The sequence below is a fragment of the Mandrillus leucophaeus genome, unplaced genomic scaffold, assembly GCF_000951045.1.
Source record: "Mandrillus leucophaeus isolate KB7577 unplaced genomic scaffold, Mleu.le_1.0 Scaffold518, whole genome shotgun sequence".
Lineage (NCBI taxonomy): Eukaryota > Metazoa > Chordata > Mammalia > Primates > Cercopithecidae > Mandrillus > Mandrillus leucophaeus.
The window spans coordinates 1,656,651-1,678,183 of NW_012105564.1; the positions used below are offsets into that span (position 1 = coordinate 1,656,651).

Below are 21,533 nucleotides of genomic sequence, written 5' to 3' on the forward strand. Positions count from 1 at the left end.
TTATAATCCCAGCACTTTGGAAGGCTGAGGCAGGAGGATTGTTTGAGCCCAGGAAGCTGAGGCTGCCTGCTTTGGCACCACTCCACTCCAGCGTGGGCGACAGAGTGAGACCCTGTCTCAACAACAATAACAACAACAAAAAGATAGGAAAGAAAGATAAGAGTTTTCTAGTTTAAGCTGTTAACTTTGACTCTTTGAGCCATTATGAGTTAACTTTTATATATGATATGAAGTAGAAGAATCCAACGTTATTTGTTTTGCTGTTGGATATCCAGTTGTCCTAGCACCATCTGCTTAAAAGACTGTTTTTTTCTCATTGAGTTGCCTTGGCACCCTTGTCAAAGTCAGTTGACCATAAATGTACTGGTTTATTTCTGGGTTATCAGTTGTATTCCACTAATCTACCTGTTTGTTCTTGTGTAACTACTCTACTGTCTTGATCACCATACCTTTTTAGGAAGTTTTGATATAGGGAGGTTCGAGTACTCCAACCTTTGTTGTACTTTTTCAAGTTCTTCTTTATTTTTTTGGATCCCTTATATTTCCATATGAATTTTGCAATTGACTTGTCAATTTTTGCTAAAAGACAGCTGGGATTTTGATGGTGTTTGTATTTTAGATCAATTTGAGGAGTGTTACTGTCTTAATGTCTTTCTATTCATGAACAGGAGTCTTTCCAATTATTTAAGTCTTCAATTTCTTTCGACAATGTGTTATTTATAGTTTATATGTCTTAAAATTATTTTCACTGTATTCCTAAGTATCTTATATTTTTCTGTGCTATTATAAATGGAATTATTTAATTCATTTTCAGATTGTTTATTGCTGGTGTATAGAAATACAATTTTTGTATATTGATATTGTGTCCTACAGCCATGCTGGACTCTCATTCATTATTTCTAGTAGCTTTTTTGTGGATTGCTTAGAATTTTTTAAATGTATACAGCAGGCCCTCATATCATTGTTTTGTTCAGTGTTGTTTCATTACAATGTAGATGAGGAAAAAAAAGCAATTCCTGGCTGGGGCCACTGTGTGTATGGGATTTGTATGTTCTCCCCATGTCTGCACGGGGTTTTCTCTGGGTACTTTGTGGTTTCTTCCCATATTCTAAAGATGTACACATTAGGTTCATTGGTGTGTGTCAGTTGTCTCAGTATGAGTGTGGGGGTGTGTGTATGAGTGTGTCCTGTGATGGAATGTTGTCCTGTCCAGGGTTGGTTCCTGCCTTGCACCCTGAGCTGTCAGGATAGGCTGTGGCCACCTATGACCCAGAACTGGAATAAGCAGGTTGGAAAATGAATGAATGAATGAATGAATGAATGCAGATTATTGTAAAATAAAAACCCGTAAAGTATACAATAATGATGCAAATGCACAACAATCAATGGTGCAGTGTGAAGGCACTGAGTGATCCTGCCATGTTTGCTGTTTTTGAACTGTGTGGTGGCGGTAGGAGGTGCTCCTACCGCAGTGTTTGCTTTGTAAATATTTGTTCCTTGGTTTAACCCACTACTGCTACAACCACCATCACTGATTCACCAAAAATTGTGTTTAAAAAAAATCTTCCTTAAATGTATGTATAGCTTACATTATTTCAATGTTTAATAGTAGCAGTGTTTTGAGTCTTTAGATTTTTTTTTTTTTTTTGAGACAGGGTCTTTCTCTCTTGTGCAGGCTGGAGTGCAGCAGTGTGATCTCAGCTTGCTGCAACCACTGCCTCCGGAGTTCAAGTGATTCTCCTGCCTCAGCCTCCCGAGTAGCTGGGATTACAGGCACCTGCCAACATGCCCGGCTAATTTTTGTATTTTTAGTAGAGACGGGGTTTCACCATGTTGACCAGGCTGGTCTCAAACTCCTGACCTCAGGTGATCCGCCTGCCTTGGCCTCCCAAAGTACAGGGGTTACAGGCGTGAGCCACTGCGCCCAACCTTTATTTAGAATATGATGATGTTTTTGTCACCAGAAATATGCCATAGAAACTGAAGTCTTGTTTATATAAATTAACCTATGGTAAATTGGTTTTGTTACATGTCATTTCACTTAAAGGCACAGTTTCCAGGAAGCTATCCTCAACATTTAAGTGAGGATTTACTGTATAAGATCATGTTATCTGCAAATAGAGTTTAGTCTCTTCCTTTCCAACATGGGTGCCTTGTATGTCTTTTTCTTGGCCAGTTGCACTGCATAGCACCCCCAGGACAATGTTGGACCAGAAGTGGCAGGAATGGATGTACTTGTCTTGTTCCTGGTCTTAGGGGGAAAGATGTTTACCATTTAGTTTGAGGTTAGCTGTGGGTTTTTTTAGATGATCTTTATCAGTTTGATAATGTTCCCTTTTGTTCCTGATATGTTAAATGTTTTATCTTGAAAGGGTGTTGGAGTTAGTGAGATGCTTTTTCTGTGCGATGCTTTTTCTGCATCTATTGGGATGATCATGTGGTTTTTGTCCTTATCCTGTTAATATGGTATATTATGTTGATTGATTTTCGTATGTTGAACCAATCTTGTATTTCTGAGATAAAGACCACTTGGCCATGGTGTATAATCTTTTTTATATGTTGCTCAATTCAGTTTGCTAGTGTTTTGTTGAGGATTATTGCGTCTGGATTCATAAGGGATGTTTATCTGTAGTTTTCCTTTCTTGTGATGTCTTTGTCTGATTTGGTATCAGGATTGAACAAACTTCTAAATTAACTAATGAATCTAAATTAATAATTCTCTTGTTGACCATTAGAAGCAACAGTATTTGACTATATTTCTCAGAAGGGATTTTAGTAAAGTTCTATACCTCCCTCCTATTGAGAATCAATTATCTTGGATAAACAATCTTTCAACTTTTTTTTATTAAAACCAATTTGAGGAAACTGTAAGGGACTAGAAATTTTGTTGGCAAATGTCAATTAAGTCAGCCATACTATTTGCTAGCAACTAATATTTTTTCATTCTTGCAGCTTCACTAACAATCTCTTCAGCTTCTTTACAGGAAAAGATTGAAATTCTTCTGTACTTTGCACAGCGGGGTTGGTGGCAGTGTAGATTGCCTCTCAGATGTTCCTGTTTAGGATGTATTCATTTTATCTTATGTGTGACTATCAGTGCCTAGTTGTCTCATTTCTCTTGGCTGTTCTTCCCTTTTTTTCTTCTCCAGTGCTTTAAAGGTTCTGATGGCTCCACTAGAGCATTCCTAGTGCTTGTTTCAGTGTGTCTGTTGTGATACCTGCTTTGAGCTACTCTCATGCAGCTGCTTACATATTTTTATGCAGTATGTGTGGGCTTACGCATGTAATTTTCAGAGCTTTTCCATTTATTGAAAAGACCTTGTTCCTAGGAACCATAAGACAAGAGGAAAGGAAGTGGTAGGTTAGGGTTTACTGTACTTTCTTAAAGTTAATTTTATTTAAGGTTGTGATCATTGAGTACTGCTGGGCCGTATACATGACTATTCTGGTATCATCAACTTTGGGGAAATTGACCTGATTCAACCCAGAACACCAGAATCATCAACTTAAATACTCTAGAATTTTAACTTGTCAGCTGGTTAAATATTTATTAAGCTAACAGAGAGGGTGTTCTTTTTCCAATAGGAAAGCCTACTGTGAAAAATAACACTCGTAGATTCTTTAGTAGTACCGAATAGAAACAGAATGGTGTGATTTTTTTTCTGATTATAGTCATGATTCATACTTGCCAATAGAGTGGGACCATTTCAGATGGCACAGAAAAGAATAAAGCAGCAAGTAAAACTCATTGATATTCCCGTTATGCAGAGAAAAACACTGCTTAGTGGTTATCCTTTCAGACTTTATATGTTTAATTTCTTAAGTGAGAATATACTGTGAGTCTTTTTGTAACATTCTGTTTTCATTTATCATTATGGACATGTTTCTGTGATAATGTAGATCTGTATCACTTTTTTAAATGGCTATGTAACACTTCTCTTGCATAAATATACCCTAATTTTATTTAATCAGATTCACATGGTTTTTGAAAGTCATTTTCAACAACTTAATTATAGTTCTCTACTGTGGGAAAGTACTTACCAAATATATTGGAGTAAAGCCCTTTTCTCCGTTTTTGGGTCTAACGGTAGGTGAAATATTCACATTTAAATTTGTCCCTTATTGATTAAACTATCTTGTTAATTTCACTTAGCCTTTCTTGGCCTTCATGATTCATCTTGCATCTTGTAATTATCTGCCTACGCTTTGCCCATTTGTTATGCACACACACGTATAACATTTTGAAGGACTTTAATCAGCTGAGCCTTCAATTTGGCATCATACAACGGAGAGTATGAGTTTTATCTATAGGAATCCTGGGTTCGGATCCATGTTCTGCCACTTATTAATGATGTGATCTTGGTCCAGTCATGTAGGAGCTGGGTTTCACTCGTTCAAGCCTACCTTTCATTAGGTTTATTTGTTTGTTTGTTTAAGAGATGAGGGGTCTCTGTATTTCCCAGTCTGGTCTCAAACTCCTGGCCTCTTACCTCGGCCTCCCACAGAGCTGGAATTACAGGTATAAGCCACTCTGCACAGTGGCTCATTAGGTTTTAATAATTGAAAGAGATGATGTTGTATAGGCTACTGCAGTGTTTGGCATAAGTTTATGTGCTCAGGAAATAAGGTGTGGAGATTGGAGAATGTAGATCAGCAGTCAAACATCTATCAGTCTTAAGAGTATCATTTCTCATACTTTTAAAAAGTTTCATACAGTTGCCATAATGATAGAGTTTATAATTGCTTGGAAAATTGTAGGAATATGAATTTGTTATATTCCTAAAGTTTTAATAATGTCTGGTACTTAAGATATTTCTAGGAAGGTTCAAATCAGAAGACTGGTGTGAATAAAAATATTTAAGCTTCCTTCTCCCCAAAAAAATATAGATCTAAAAAGGAAGGAAATATTTTTAAATTATACTGAGCACAGATAATGCCACAGTAGTACAACTTCATTGGTTTGGATCCACTGACAGGGAATTTGAATGCAGTACTAATGTATGTATCTTTGTACTGACTATAGATCATGTTAATTCCTTAAGGGAAAAGAGAGAAGATTAATGCCCTTTATGGACGATAAAACTGAAGGCAGAGAGGTTGGAGTCCTATCCAAAATCACAAAATTGCTGAGCCTGGTACATGCTAGGATGTGGGTCTCTTGAATCCCAGACCTGATATTTCCTTTTACCATATTCATTTAGGTAGAAATTATAGACTAATTATAAATCATATCTAGTCACTACACCTGTTTAGACAGTAACTCTGTTATATTAGGGAGGTTTGATTAGACATTTATGTTGTACAGTACAAACCTCTCAAATCTATAGTCATTGATTTCATGGCCAGGTTTTACTGAGTAGTTTTTAATGATAGTAAAAAATAGCGAGCACATCTGCATTTACTTTAACTTTTCACCAATAGTGATTTTGAAGGTTAATGTTTTTGAGCATTTTGAGAACCACTTTTATAAAGGAGCATTTGTTCATTTGGAAAATAGATTTGAGAGGCTGGGCACGGTGGCTCACACCTGTAATCCCAGCACTTTGAGAGGCTGAGGTGGGTGGATCATGAGGTCAGGAGATCGAGACCATTCTGGCTAACACGGTGAAACCCCGTCTCTACTAAAAGTACAAAAAATTAGCCGGGTGTGGTGGCGGGCGCCTGTGGTCCCAGCTACTCGGGAGGCTGAGGCAGGAGAATGGCGTGAACCCGGGAGGTGGAGCTTGCAGTGAGCTGAGATCACGCCACTGCACTCCAGTCTGGGCGATAGTGCAAGACTGTCTCAAAAAAAAAAAGAAAGAAAGAAAGAAAAGAAAAATAGATTTGAGGTATACCTTATCTGCTTATTCCTTTGGGCTATTAGCTTTTACTTACCCTATAATAGTAAAAACTTAGATAAGGTTTAAAATCCTTTCCAATGTGGTTTATAAAGTAACATGTTTACAGTACGACACAACAGTATAGTTTATTGACTTTAATAATACATTTGAAATTTTCTTCTTTATATATTTACTATTTAGATAATGTGATTGTGGTGATAATAATAATAAATAGCCCTGACATTTATTAAGAATTTATTATATGCTATGTACTCTATTAAGTGCTTTACATTAATTATCTTACTAATGAAAAATCTAGTGAATCACATCTCGAGATCATTCTTATTTTTTGACAAATCATTAGCTGTATATATTTATGGGGTACAATGTGTTTTGACAGGTATACAATGTGGTGTGATTAAATCAAGCTAATTAAATTACCACCTTGTTACCTATTATTTTTGTGGTGAGACATGAAATTTACTCTTCAGTTATTTTGAAATATATAGTCTGCTGTTATTGACCGTTGTCACCCTGGGGTGCAGTAAATCTCAACTTTTTTCTCCATTCTATCTAGAAACTTTATGCCTTTTGTTCATTCCTATTTTAATGTATGTTTTATAGATGAAGAAACTGAAATATAGAGGACTTTAGTGACTTACCTCAGGTCACATAGCTTGTAAGTTATGCAGTCATTTTTTTTTTAGTCTCTGTGACCCAACTATAGAACCTAAGTTTTTTGTTTGTGTGTATTAAACCACTGCTGTAGGGCACAAAGGGAGCCTCACAGGAAAGAGTGATCTTACCAAGGGCTGTCTTTATCATCACTTCCCCGTTCTCTCACTGTACCCTCCTAATAATAAAAAAAAGGCATTAATTGTTAGAACCACTGCTAGCAGAAAGGTGCTTACAGTTAGACCTGTACCTTTAGGTTTTCTAGATGCCATTCATTCTTCAAGACCCAGCTTAATTTCCATTTACAGTATTTCACAGTCTTTTAACATTTCTTCCAGTTTTTCCCTTTTCTGAGTTCTCATAACAGTGCAGTATTTATTTTATACCTTCATTGACTTGCTTTTACATGTTTTATCTTTCCTAGAATTGTAATGTTGGACAGGACCTTCAAGAATCAGAATGAGTTTTCTCATTCTGCTAGATTGAGTTACTTGAACAGTATCACCTCATTAAGTGTTTGCTGATTGCCAGAAACCTATTAGCATTGCTCCTATCTCCTTATTCAGTATGACATTATTCGTAATGTCCTTTTGACAACCTATAGATAGACCATTTCAAGTTCTTGTCAGTCGTCAGTTGTGCTAGTACAATAGTAGAAACTAGTGGGATAGCACTGAGCTCATTTAGATGTTTTAGGCAGGGCTGTACCAGACAAGTTGGGGAATATTTGAATAAATAGTTGAAATCAGAGTTTGAAAACAAAGCTCGAAATCATATATAGAATGTTAAATTAATAGCATTCAAGCCATTTAGGTGACTGAAATAAGTGTTTGAATCCCTGCTATGTACTGGACACAGTGTTGGGCATTTAAAATATCCTAAAGAGTACTCATGATATACTAGCAGCAATTAAGGACTTTGTACTAATATCCAACATTGTGCAGTTCACATACAGAGTTTTCCCCCACAGAAGTACCCTTAAGAGCAAAGGAAAGTTACGTACACCTTAGGGGACCTGGGGATCAAAACCAAAGCAGCCCTAAAACTGTGATTTTTCTTCGATGTCACCTCTTCTTGCAAAGAGTATATCCATATTTATTTTACTATTAAATTTTTTTTCTCCCAATTGTTCACAGTTCAGAGAGATTAATTACATCAGTCTATGAATTCAGGATCACTTTGGCACACTTCAGGGTTCTCCTTGGATTGAGCATTACCCGATTTTGAGACATCAGGCTATGCTTCCTTGATCCCCTCAGTGGCCCTGTGGCCATGTCCAAGAGCAGACGTGCTAAGTTGGGCTTTGTCTGACTCATTACTATTAATAAACATTATGTAACAGTGTAGCACATTTACTTTTCTTTTTTCTTTGACCCCAAAATTTTTACAGCATTATATTTATCAACTCTTAGAAGGAAGTAGCTTTTCAGGTAATCTAAAGGCTGTTTTTTTTTTTTTTTTTTTTGAGACGTAGTCTGGCTCTGTCGCCGGGGCTGGAGTGCAGTAGCCGGATCTCAGCTCACTGCAAGCTCCACCCCCCGGGTTTACGCCATTCTCCTGCCTCAGCCTCCCGAGTAGCTGGGACTACAGGCGCCCGCCGCCTCGCCCGGCTAGTTTTTTGTATTTTTAGTAGAGACGGGGTTTCACCGTGTTCGCCAGGATGGTCTCGATCTCCTGTTTTGTCTTTTGCTTTGTAGAAATTTTTCTTTTAATGATACCCAGGTTAAGTTACAATTTTGTTTCTCAAAGAGAGATCTTAAGAGCAGAGTTGTTGCACAAAAAATCAAATAAAAACCGAGGTGAGTGGATCACGAGGTCAGGAGATGGACACCATCCTGGCTAACACGGTGAAACCCTGTCTCTACTAAAAATACAAAAAATTAGCCGGGCATGGTGGCGGGCGCCTGTAGTCCCAGCTACTTGGGAGGCTGAGGCAGGAGAATGGCGTGAACCCAAGAGGCGGAGCTTACAGTGAGCCGAGATCGTGCCACTGCACTCCAGACTGGGCGACAGAGGGGGACTTCGTCTGAAAAAAACAAAACGAAACAAAAAGAGCAGAGTTGTAAAGCTCATTCATATGTGTAGTTTTTCTATCTCAGTCTTTTTTGATTTATTTTCTGCATATGTTTTGGTGTCACTGAAGTATCTCATTTTAGTGTGTTAATATTTTTTGTTATTGGAATTTATTTATTGAATTATTTGATTATATAGCATGCATTGTATGAGATGAAAAACCCCAAGATGATTTATTTTTTCTTTTTCTTTCTTTTTTTTTTTTGAGACGGAGTCCTGCTCTGTCGCCCAGTCTGGAGTGCAGTGGTGCAGTCTCGGCTCACTGCAACCTCTGCCTCCCGGATTCAAGCGATTCTCCTGCCTCAAGCCTCCCGAGTAGCTGGGATTACAGGCATGTGCCACCATGCCCCACTAAATTTTGTATTTTTAGTAGAGATGGGGTTTCGCCATGTTGTCCAGGCTGGTCTGGAATCCCTGACCTCAGGTGATCCACCTGTCTCAGCCTCCCACAGTGCTGGGTTTACCGGCATGAACCGCCGCGCCCAGCCCCCAAGATTATTTTAAGTAACTCCTTGTTTTGGATTAGAAGTCTTCTAGGCTTTGGAGACATTTAATCATTGTGTATGGCTAGAATGATTTGGTTATGCAGAAGTAAATAACATTTCATGGAGAGGTGTTATATGATATACAACTAAGAGTGGGTTTAAAATGTGGGTTTTAAAGTTAATGTTTCTTTAACTTAGTGTTTCTTTAACTTTTTAGGTTTGGTTTTACTGTATGTAGTAGTCTTTTTATTTTCACAGATGGAACAAATCCAAATTGATAAAATAATGTTCTAATTTCAGATTTCTTTTTCAATTTTTAGTTGTTGACCTCCTCTACTGGAGAGACATTAAGAAGACTGGAGTGGTGTTTGGTGCCAGCCTATTCCTGCTGCTTTCATTGACAGTATTCAGCATTGTGAGTGTAACAGCCTACATTGCCTTGGCCCTGCTCTCTGTGACCATCAGCTTTAGGATATACAGGGGTGTGATCCAAGCTATCCAGAAATCAGATGAAGGCCACCCATTCAGGTGAGATGTCTGGAAAACAAGGCATGCATTGGCAATAGTGTAAACAGGATTAGCATTAAGACTTCATCTACTGTCTATAGAGTTACAAGCATGCACTTTTTTCTTAAAGATAATTGCAGATATTTGCTTAAGCTATACCAAAAACATCTGCTTTCGAGATTTTCAAAAAGTCATTTCAAAGGCTCATGATGGAGGAGACTGTTTACGTATCATTAAACTAACTCTGCTACTTGTTAGGAATATTTATTAGAGTTAGGCATTGGTTATCTTACTTTAATGAGTGTTGTGTCTTTTTAACATGGGTAGGTTTGGTGAGGGTTATATATTCTTTATTGTTTACTTTTTATGCTATCTGATAACATCCTTTCTGATATTTCATATCTTTCTAGTAGTATGCTGATATTTTTCTATTATGCTTTTCTTTATGTATTTTCTTTATCTAGTTTCTTAAGGCATTACTTTTTGATTATTTTTTGGAGAGCTTTATTTCAGCATCTCCTTGTGTCTCAACTATCATCTTCTACCCTTATTTTCACAAGTGTACTATGGCATTATATAGTTGCTATTGAGACACACCTCAGCTTGAGTCTGCCCTCACCTCATACTCTGCATGTGTTTCCTCCTCTTTTTTAATTGACATATAATTCATATACCATAAAACTCATTTGTTTTTAGTATATTCACAGAATTCTACAACCATCACTGTTTTCATCACACAAAAAGAAACTTCCTACTTATTAACAGTTCAACTCCCCAACCAACGCCCAACAACCACTGGTTCACCACGTTTTTAAATGAATTTTTTTCCTCAAACTTGTTAATTTCTGTCTGTAACACCACTACCATGCTAGTTTTCAGGCTCCTGTTTTGATGTTATGTTTGTTTTCATCTCATGTAAAGAAAATCACTAAATATTGTTAAGAAAATCACAAAATTTTGTTCTTTTCCACTGCTTCCGCAGTCTACCAGGAGCCTCTAAAGCAAAGCCATGGCCAAATTCAGTCTGCTGCCTGCTTTTGTAAATAAAGTTTGTTGGAACACAGCCATGCTCATTCATTTCGCTGGTTTCATACTGTAATAGCAGAATTCAGTAGTTGTAACAGGGACCATATGAACATGAAAGCCTAAAATGCTTAACTATCTGGCCCTTTACAGAAAAAGTTTGCTGACCCCTAATTGGACTCCATTTGTTACCAGATTGACTTCTAGTTACCTTGGATTACTGCCGTTCTTACAGATGATGTCAGATTAATTTTTCTAGAAGTACCACTTTTTTTCTAAAGAGAAAAAATAAAGAAAAGGCAGGGGCCCTCTATAGACTGTAGGATGAAGTCCAGATGTCTTTGTCTTGTCTCTCGTTTATTCCTTCTAGAGTTTTGTACCCATGTTCATGCTGCCTTTCTTAGCTCCCTAGATCCCTCAGTCATATTTTTTATTTGGTTCTGAGTTTGATTCAAGACCCAGCTCTTTGGAGGATTTCTTAACCCTGACCCCAGATAATCTGAGAATTCAGTTCCTACTGCATTAAGTATGCCTTTGAAATGTTAATTGTTTTGCATAAGGAGATCATTTTTCTTCAAATAGATTGCAGTCATTTAAAAACTATTTCTAACTTGTTAGCTTGAAAGTAGGGGAAACAAAGAAAAAAACTATTTCTGGCAAGGTAAATACCTGTTTGGGCATATGAGTATGTACCTACCTACAACATGATCCAGTTGATATTAATGGGGAACTTAAATGGATTTACATACTCTGAAAGAGGAGACCTACTAAATTATTTTGCTTATTGTAAAGACTGGTGATCTTTCTCTGGCTTTCTCTTTTTGATGAAGTAATGACGTTATACAAGTTTGGGGGAGAGACCAACATTTATTGACTAGCTCTTATATGTCTAACCTTTTATGTACATATTATTAATAAGTTTATTTTAAGTTTATGATAATTCTGTGAAATAGGTGGTATCACTCCATTTTACAGGGTGGCAGAGAAAAACTTGGAATTCAGTAACTTGAAATTGTAGTTTCAAAATGGCAGAGCCAGCCAGACGTGTTGGCTCATGCCTGTAATACTAGTGCTTTGGGATCCTAAGGCAGGAGGATTGTTTGAAGCCAGGAGTTTGAGACCACCCTGAACAACATAGTGAGACCACCATCTCTACAAAAAATTAAAAATTAGCTAGGTGTGGTGATGCATGCCAGTAGTCCCAGGTATTCAGGCAGCTGAGCTGAGAAAATTGCTAGAACCCAGGAGTTGAAGGCTGCAGTGAGCTGTGATCATGGCACTGTACTCCAGCTTAGGCAATAGAACGAGACTCTTTCTCAAAAAAGAAAGGATGAGTCATATTGTTATCAAGCCACAAATGATAAAGAAGTATGATCTTTAATTAGTTATGCTGAAATACGTAAAAATATTGTCAAGCCAAAACTTCTAAATTTTCTACAGTTCCAATTTTACACATCGATTTTTGAGGTTTTTGGAAAATATTAGTGATTTATTTCCTTCTTAGAAACACTTTATTCATTTTTTAAACTTTCTTCAAAGAGATGAGTCTCACTGTATTGCCCAGGCTAGTCTCGAACTCCTGGGCTCAAGCAATCCTCCTGCCTCAGTGTCCCAGGTAGCTGGAACTACAGGCATGCACCACCGTGCCTGGCTAGAAACACTTATTCTTAAAGTCCTTTTATAGTCATTATAAAGTAAATTCAGCCAACTACCAGTTTAAGCTTGTTGGACAGTTTTTCCTAGTTCCCCTTAATCACACTAGTAAAGGTGATATTATGTGGTTTGTATCTAATATCTGTGGTTACTGAAAGAGTGATGAACAGTGCTGGCCTTGTATTAATATCACATAAATGTCAGCTGAATTAATGTAAATATCTACAGGATGTCATTGATGGGGAGTGCTGTCTTTGTGCTTTCTGGTTAGGCATCTTGTCTTTAGCAAGAACCAGCAACAGTGGTACAAAGAAGCAGAATTCCAACCAGGGTTATATCAGCCACTTTCTTATATTTCTCAAATTTGGGTAAACAAGTAATTGTTGATTTAAATATCAGTGTGAATCTTTGAGTATTTTTCACTTGATATTAATAATTCGGCTTTTTGTTAATAATTGTCTAACAGTGTATTAGACCATGTATTAGTAAAGATATATTCCTGGTCCATAACAGTTGTATATTTCGAGTAGGAAAAATATACAAGTATACGTGTGTCTATATTTCAGAGCTGAATCCAGTAAATACTATAAGACTAACACAAAAGAAAGCATTGTTAGAATTATACAGGAGTGAGAGATAACATGAGGGTTTTATGAAAGAGATTGTCAGTTGAGGCCCCATGGATGAGTGAGATTTGAGATTGGGCTAACTGGCTAAATAAGGTATCACCAGAGGTAAGAGAGCATTGCGGATTGGGAAAACCATATGATTAATAAAGGCTACATTAAGGTTAAAAAATATTTAGTGAATGACTCATTTCTGACTGCAACATAAAGAGTAGTTGGAAGTAAGGTTGGAAAGATTCAGGAGGATGTCCCTGGTTGAAAAGTTGGAGTCATAGAATCACAGAATGTTCGAGCCTGAAGGAACTGAGGGAAAGTCTCTCAAATTTACAGAGTTGGAGCACTTACCCAGAGAAGTTAAATGCCTTTTGCAATGTTGTATAGGTAGGTAGTGGCAGGTCTTCTAACTCCTGCCTGAGTTCAGCCTAGACAGCACTATCTAGGATAGCTCACGTAAGGTTAATCTGGCATTGACTGACAGATTGGATTTGGATGCAGGCAGATCAAAGATTTGTTTGGAGAGCGATAGAATATTCCAGCTCATAAATAGTAAGCACTTAAAATAGAGTGATGGCACTGTGAATAAAAACCAGAAAACATATTTGGGGTATGTTGCAGAGGTAAAACTATGGGACAAGGAGTTGTCTAAGATGTTATTTCCAGTGTATGAAACTGGCGTCCTCAGACATGGGGAGGTTATGAGGACTACTTCCAGCAGATACGAGAGAAGACTCAGCACTTCTGAGTTGGTTGTACTTTGCCAAGAAAAAAATGGCGTCTTTGAAACAATAATGAAACTGTTCCTTACATTCCTGTGGACTTGGCTTTTTCCCCAGTATAGTATTTTTATGTATTTATTTATTACCAATACAATATTTTTAAATTTCACAATTTTAGCCATCTCAGAATGGATTAAAGCATCTAGATGATGTAACTCTTAGGTTTTGCTAGGATTGCCATGTGCTTTTGGCGGCCACTTTACAATCTTGTTCTTAACACATTGAGCAATTTCCCCTAGAGGTTAGTCTTAGAGAGTTTAGGATTTGGAAATGAAAAAGATCTTTGTTAGGAAAACTTGATGAGACAACATAGTGTCAACTTCAAGGAAAAAAAAAAACCCATAGTCATAACTACCATTTATTGAGTGCATCCTTGTGCCCAGTTACATTAGGCACTTTTCTCATTGAATTCTTGTGATAATCTCCACTTTATAAACGAGGAAACTAAGTTTAGAGGGAAGAATAACTTTGCAAAATTACCTAGCCAGGTAAGTGGCAGAGCATCAGATTCAAGCCTAGATCAGTCTGGCTTCAAAGTGTATGCTTTTTCTGTGCTAGTCAGCAGACAGTGCATATCAAGGAAATACCCCTTACTGCTGAGTTTTTATATTGCCCTTAATTTGGAAACAGTTGGCTTTCATAGTAGAATATTTTCTTAATTTCTTACAGATGTATAATTTCTGATTGACATTTTGGGGAAAATTACTTCAATTAGTGACAATTACGATGTGTTTTGTTTTCTAGGGCATATCTGGAATCTGAAGTTGCTATATCTGAGGAGTTGGTTCAGAAGTACAGTAATTCTGCTCTTGGTCATGTGAACTGCACGATAAAGGAACTCAGGCGCCTCTTCTTAGTTGATGATTTAGTTGATTCTCTGAAGGTAAGTTTACTTTGCCTTTCATTTTTGATATACTCAGAATTTAGTATCAAAAGAGTTGAGTGTAAAATTGTATTTTCTATATTCAAGTAAATGATAAATATTAATTAAATCACATGGCTAGAAACTTGTGTTTTAAAATTCAGAATCCAATCAGATAAGGATGAATAAGTGCTATTCCTTTTTTTTTTTTTTTTTTTTTTTGGTAATACTTAATACAGAGAGTCCTATATTCCTTTTTAAAGGAGAATAAGTTATAAATCATACTTTTGGAAATCATGAAGATTAAAAGGAAGAGAAAATTAAAGGGAATTTTGACTATAAGCATAAAGATCGTCTAATGCCAGTTTTAATACCAGATGTGATTCATTCATTCTGACTTTGTTTTACAGTCCAGCACTTAGTTTCTTATCTTATATGTGATTCATACATACATGAAAGCTATTTCATATCTTGGACTCTTTCTTATTCTAGATAAGATTTAATATTCTGAAACACCTCAACTGATCTTCAATTGGTCATCATTGGAAGTTTTTCTTTAGTTTGGGATCTTGCTACATAAGCAGCTGTTAAGAGTCTCACCTTGCAGATAAACTCTCCCGAAGTTCTGACTGACGAAACAGGCACTAAACCAGAGTTGTGTAATTTAATTAAGCCTGAAGCACTGGACCTGCAGTGCTTTTCTTTTTCATAGAACTTGGCATTTGTGTTTTATATGCTGTTGCCTGTGACTCTGCAGAAAACAGGCAGACTTGTTTCCAATCGAAGCCTGGACAGAAATGTAGTGGTGGTAATTCTCATAATTTTTCATTTTTCATTTCCAAGAGAAATGTTCTAGTTTATATTTATCACACATGCCAAGGATATAGTAGCAATAAGGGGGTGACTGGGCCTTTAGACTCAAAAAAACAATTTCTGAACTGGTCAGAATAGGTGTAAGTGCTTAAAGTGCTTTTATTTAAAAAAAAATTTTAGCCTTTATAACCTGGTAGTTGATACATTATTTTCAGTTGTTTGCGTCTCTGGGATTACAGGCATGAGCCATCGTGCCCAGCCGCATCTCTTATTTTATTTATGACTTGGAACTTAAGTTACTTCCTAATAACATCAAGGGTAAATAATGTAGTTTCCTTTTATTACTTATCTCTTTCATATAGAGTGGTTGCATTTAGTGACTGAATCTGGAGTGGTGTTTTAAAATGATCTGATGTCAGTCTGTAAATAAAGAGATTATGGTTATGTTGTTTGGCATGTTTGATTAGTTTCAAAAGAGATAAAGTAAAAATATTTTGGAGCAAATGAAATAGAACCTTGTACATACAGCCTAGAGGAAGCCAGTTCCTATTCATGTGTTATTACCTTCTGTATGTAGCTGACTTTAGTTTCAAAAGAGATAAAGTAAAAATATTTTGGAGCAAATGAAATAGAACCTTGTACATACAGCCTAGAGGAAGCCAGTTCCTATTCATGTGTTATTACCTTCTGTATGTAGCTGACTTTTAGGGTAGAACATGTGTGAAAAGTGATTGAGAAGGAGGTACTGATGCCGTTTAAGATGGATGGTTTGTGGATAGGAATTGACTGAGAAGAAACACTGTCTATAGGTAGTAATTCAGAGCTTCAAACAGCAAAGGACCATCTCTGAATTTAAGTCAAAGATTGGTGGGGGAGAGAGGTGACTTCAAAGAAAAGCCTGGTGAGCTTAGGAGAGGAGAGATGGTTGTGGTTTTTATGGATTCAATAAACATGGCAACAGAGATACACCAAAAGTCATCCTCCATGTTTGCACAGTATAGCAGTGAAGGCAGCTATATGTCTACAATTTAACATTTTTCTTGAGAGAAATGTCATTCTTGAATAAATCTATTTTTTTAAATTGATGTGTGAATGATGCATTATGCTCTAGTTTTCTGAGTTTGAGTATAAAGTTTCCACTTGTCTTTAATCAAAAGAAAACTTATTCTTTCAGGGAAAATTTTCATCCATACAAAGTCCAATGTGTAGATACTTATGTAGGTATAGAAATATTTGTCAAAGGCAAGAGGAGAGAAAATACGTTAGGGGCTGATGAGATCTTAAGAAACGTTTTAAATCTCTGTTTTGCACAGGTATTTGAGAATCGAATATGAGGACTTTTTAAAATAAGTTTTGAGAAATAATTTCTTTGTTAAATCTTAGCTTTTAATTTCTTTCGAAAACTACATTTTTTTATAAAAGCAATTATGTTATTCATGAGGAAGCTAGCATAAATGAGAGAAATCAAACTTGATAAGTTTTCACGTTGAGTGACTGCTAATTTGAAAGTAACAGAAAGTGACACATGATGTGATAGATTTCCTTCCTGGAACGCTTGTTGTTTCTTAACAACTTGTTGAAAAAAAGGACTTTGATTAAAATTTAATTTCTCCTTAAGGATTAGCAATACTTTTAAAAAGAAAAGCGAAGAAAAACATACTTGATTGGTTTCCCTGTGTTGTGTTTTTGGCAAGCTCAGAGCTCAAGGAAACCGGCGTGGTGACTTCCCCAGATTGCAGTTCATTTAGGACTGCAAATAAATAACAGTTGCTTCATCATGTTAGCACTTAAAGTGAACCTGGCATTTAGATCTCAAATTCTAGAGGCAAATGAGTAAGGCAGGGAATGTGTCCTTTTCTCCTCATGAAAGGTGATGGGTATGAAGCCCTTGGTGATTCTGGTACACACTCTGATCATGTACATGAAAGGTCTTCCTTGATAACCCTTGTGATTTTGCCACACAAGAATTTAGCTAAACCCTTTCTTAATGTCGTTGTATATGAGTAGTACAGATTCCATCTGTTTGTTTCCATTGAATATGAGGGTACTACAGAAATACTGAATACTTCCTTAAAACAGCTTTTATTGAAAAAGGAAGCTGATAAAAAAAACATAACTTCGCCTTTTTATAAAAATGCTTGATAGGGATTACCTTTCTAGAGAGACTTCTGTGTATGGCCACACTTATCCCCCCACCCAGTTTTTGTTATATTTATATAGAGAGCATTTTAAAAAGAAAAAGGTTTTCCTGGCCATGCACGGTAGCTCATGCCTGTAATCCCAGTACTTTGGGAGGCCAAGGCGGAAGGATTGCTTGAAGCCAGGACTTTGAGACCAGCCTGGGCAACATTGTAAGACTCTGTTCTATAAAAAGATACTAGAAAATCAGCCAGCCATGGCAGCACATGCCTGTAGTCCCCGCTACTTGGGAGGCTGAGGCAAGAGGTATCTCCTGAGTGAGCCCAGGAGGTGGAGAATGTAGTGAGCCATGATCATACCACTGCATTCCAGCCAGGGTGACAGAGTAAGACCCTGTCTCCTTAAAAAAAAAAAAAAAAATTATTAAAATCTTAATCTTAAGTTCCTTAATAGTGGACTGTATTACTTTTTGACTTTTAGCCACAAAAACTGGTAGGGAAAGTTATATTCTCTAGCCCTAAAGCAAGCAAAAAATGTGTTTCTCCAATTCCCATTCTTTTTTTACTTTTTCAGCATAAGGAAAAATGTATTTACCTTGTTTAAAAGGATTTATTTTAATGCCTTATAGTCAGATTTTAAATTTGTGGGAAGTTTGCTAATAGCCCCAGTCTCTCCAGTTTAGATGAATGTTTTATTTAAATAACAATGAGTTTTAAAAATTTTATAGGAAGCAACTTTTTATTGGAATTACATTGATTTTATATGATTCATAGCTAGGAAAATGGAAACCATCTTAATTTCAGGAAAATGTAGAAATTCTCATTTCTGAATTTTTGTCATTTAGAAAAGATAATTTTATCAAGCTGTGTTTACAAAATAGTTTTTAAACAACAATTTGAAAGAAGTATCTCTATAACTCATTGTCTTCATAATGCAAGATCTGTTGTGTGCCCTCAAATTTATATCTACATTTTTAGATTATGGGTCACAATTATCACTAGGTCTTTTTTTTTTTTTTTTGTAGATGGAGTCTCACTTTGTCACCTAGGCTGGAGGGCTGTGGTGCGATCTTGGCTCACTGCAGCCTTTGTCTCCTGGGTTCAAGTGATTCTTCTGCTTCAGCCTCCCAAGTAGCTGGGACTACAGGCATCCACCATCACGCCCAACTAATTTTTGTATTTTTAGTAGAGATGGGGTTTTGCCAAGTTGGCCAGGCTGGTCTCAACCTCCTGACCTCGGGTGATCCGCCTGCCTTGGCCTCCCAAAGTGCTGGGATTATAGGTGTGAACCACCATGCCCAGCCTACAACTATGACTATTTCTATTTGAAACCATCTTCCTCAGAAATTGAAATTTTAGAGCCACTCTTGCTAGCATGTGAAACCTTTTCCTTGCTTATTGCCTTTTGGAAGGGGCAGTGAAGGAGGAGCCTGGCCTTTCAAAATGGGATCAAAGAAATAACCAAACTCCAGGGCTCATTCGTCCTTTTGTAAACGCCAGTGTGAAATGATGGGCATCCGTGTGCCTGGTCCAAGTTTTCTGGTGGTTGACTTCGGTGAATAAAATAAGACATGTTCTGCAGAGTTCTCCTTTTAAATTCTTGTGTAATGTTCCATTTGTTTTGCTCCTTTGCAATTAACTACAAACTTCTAAGTCCTAGAAAAGATTTCAAGTGTTTATAGAGTGAGCAGCGACCAGTTTTCTAGTCAAATAGTATGGCAAAAATCACTGTTTTAAACATCTGTGGCATGAAACCGTAAATCCTCCCTACCCCCACTTCCCACCCCCAAAAATGAAAGAAAAGCATATGACAGTGCCTACTGGGCTCAGCTTTTGGGCTAATTGAATATGCCTCTGAGTCGTCTTAGCGGGTTCCTGTCTTTTGAAACCTCAAATCCCAAAAAGCTGTCTAATAATTTTACTTTTGAAGGGACTAAGACCAGGTATTTTCAGCAGAGGGTCTTACTTTCCTGTAATTGAGGCAACTATAATGCTCCAGAATACAGTCTTAAATCTGAAAGTGAGGGGAAGCAAAAAAAAAAAAAACGGCCTGAGCTCCAGAAATAGCTGACCCAAAAGAACACAAAATCTAGCTCTCACGCTCATAGATAGGCAGCTGTTAACATTCACATTTTGACAGCTTCCTTTCAGGTTCCTTGAGCTCTCAGAAAAATTAGAAGGAAATGGGCTGGGGATGTAGAGACAGTCCAGACAATACCAACTAATGAATGAATCTGAAGGAGACAGAAGGGCAAGTAGAGTTTAGAGTTTGAGAATGCAGAAAAGTTTTGAAATGGTCAGAACTGCCGGAGTAATTTCCGAGATCTTATTAAGCACTCTCCCACCATTTGCCTTAAAGATGTCCCCTTTCCCCAAATTGAAACATCAGAAATCTGCAGAGCTCTTTCATCAGGTGTGTGATACACATGAATTTAATTCTCTTATTGCCCGGGAAGAAAGATAAACCAGACATGGCCCTTACCCCTTTTCAGTAAGTATTTGTTAGATCTTCATTACATTTTGGGCCTCCTTCCTCCAGTCTCCTTACTGTGCAAAAGAGGGATAAACTTTGACCTCTTCAGTTAATAAGTATTGGCTATAATGTTGCAAAGTATTTGCCATGGAAGCTCATAGAATTTGTAAGTCCAAAATGAGAGCAGCCTGTTTGCTTCTTTAAAGTGGTGTTTATTGACCTTCTTCCTGCCGTGTTACAAATCCATCATTTGTGGTGGATTCCCATTAATAATGGTTACTCTCTAGGTTAGTTCTGGCTGCCACCCATTTCTCTCCTGATGGTGTGTTCCTGGATATACTTACCCGCTATTTTTGTTTTGGGCCCCCAAAGTTTCCATTTTCTCAACATAACTGCAACATTTAAAAATTAAGTGATAGCACACAAAAGTGTCCATTTCTGGCAACACTGGCCTGGAGTATTTGCATGGTGACAGCATATGGAGCAGGGCTGTTGTAAGTACCCCTTTGAGAGGACGAATGCATATCACTGTGTGCCTCAGTTCTCTCCCAGCCCCTCACATACATGTGTGTCACCTCTCTGGCCCTAAGGACATTTGAGACCTCCCTCTGTTCTTTGACTCGGAACAGCCTGGCTTTTAGGAAGTGTTCTCAAAGAGGCAAGTGACATACGAGCCCCTTCAGTGGCTCAGGTGTGAAGTCTTGGGCTTCTCTCCTATGGACTTGGTGTGAAGCCTTGTCAGTGACTGTAATGACCAAATGAGGACTTACTTTAGTTTGTGTTTGTTACTATCTTCTGTCATGTTAAGGGCATCTTTGTTGCTAAAGCAATTTCTTCTAAAATGTGGAAGGTCAACACTTTTCCCTTTACACTTGTGGACAGTGATGGATAAAAATAACTCCCTTGCTCTATAGTAAACTTGCTCAAGTGCAAAAGTTATATTTAGCTTCAGCAATAGGAGTCTGTAAAACTGTGTGAGAGAAAAGCCTTACTAACTGAAGTCATCCTTCAAACCTTTCTACCAGGGGTTCCAATAGCAATTGCTAAGAATAGGACAGCTTAAATTTTTTTTTTCAATTGACAGATACTAAGAATGCCTGATATTTACTGACTTGAACATTAGTTAAATTCAGTTAGGGTGACCAGAGTGTTGCTATTTGTAGAACTGTTGCTTTGTGGAGTCATCCAAAGTGTCTTCCTAAGCTGTAACAAGTATGCTTACTAATGTTTGACTCCTTAATGCTCAGTAAGCATTCAGTCAGAGTTCGTTTAATACATGGAGAAAGATAAGCTTTAGATCAAGGGTTAGCAAACCACTGCTTATTTGGGCCATGGCCTGTTTTTGTATAGTGTGGGAGCTAAGAGTGGGTGGTGTACATTTTTAAAGGGTTATAAGATAACAACAAAGTCTAATATGAGATACAAACCCTATGTGGCCCATAAAACCTGAAATTTTACTGTAGCTCTTCACAGAGAAAGTTTGCGGATCCCTGCTTTAGATAATGGGGGTGCTCTACTACTCCCCTTTTCATTTATACTGTTATATAAGACTAAATAATCACTGTAGATGGTGGCATCATGTTGTTTACCTACGAAATAGGTGAGAGTGA

The 21,533-nt window shown here is 37.3% G+C and overlaps 1 protein-coding gene across 6 annotated transcripts in view; it reads left to right on the plus strand.

Annotated features, from left to right (window-relative positions):
- Window positions 1–21,533, plus strand: part of RTN4 (reticulon 4) — a 78,995-nt gene that overhangs the window by 54,301 nt on the left and 3,161 nt on the right. For all 6 annotated transcript variants that reach the window (XM_011996518.1, XM_011996516.1, XM_011996515.1 and 3 more), the window contains 2 exons: window positions 9,373–9,580; window positions 14,382–14,520. In XM_011996518.1, coding sequence (XP_011851908.1) covers window positions 9,373–9,580; window positions 14,382–14,520 — 347 coding nt within the window. The remainder of the gene's footprint in view (window positions 1–9,372; window positions 9,581–14,381; window positions 14,521–21,533) is intronic.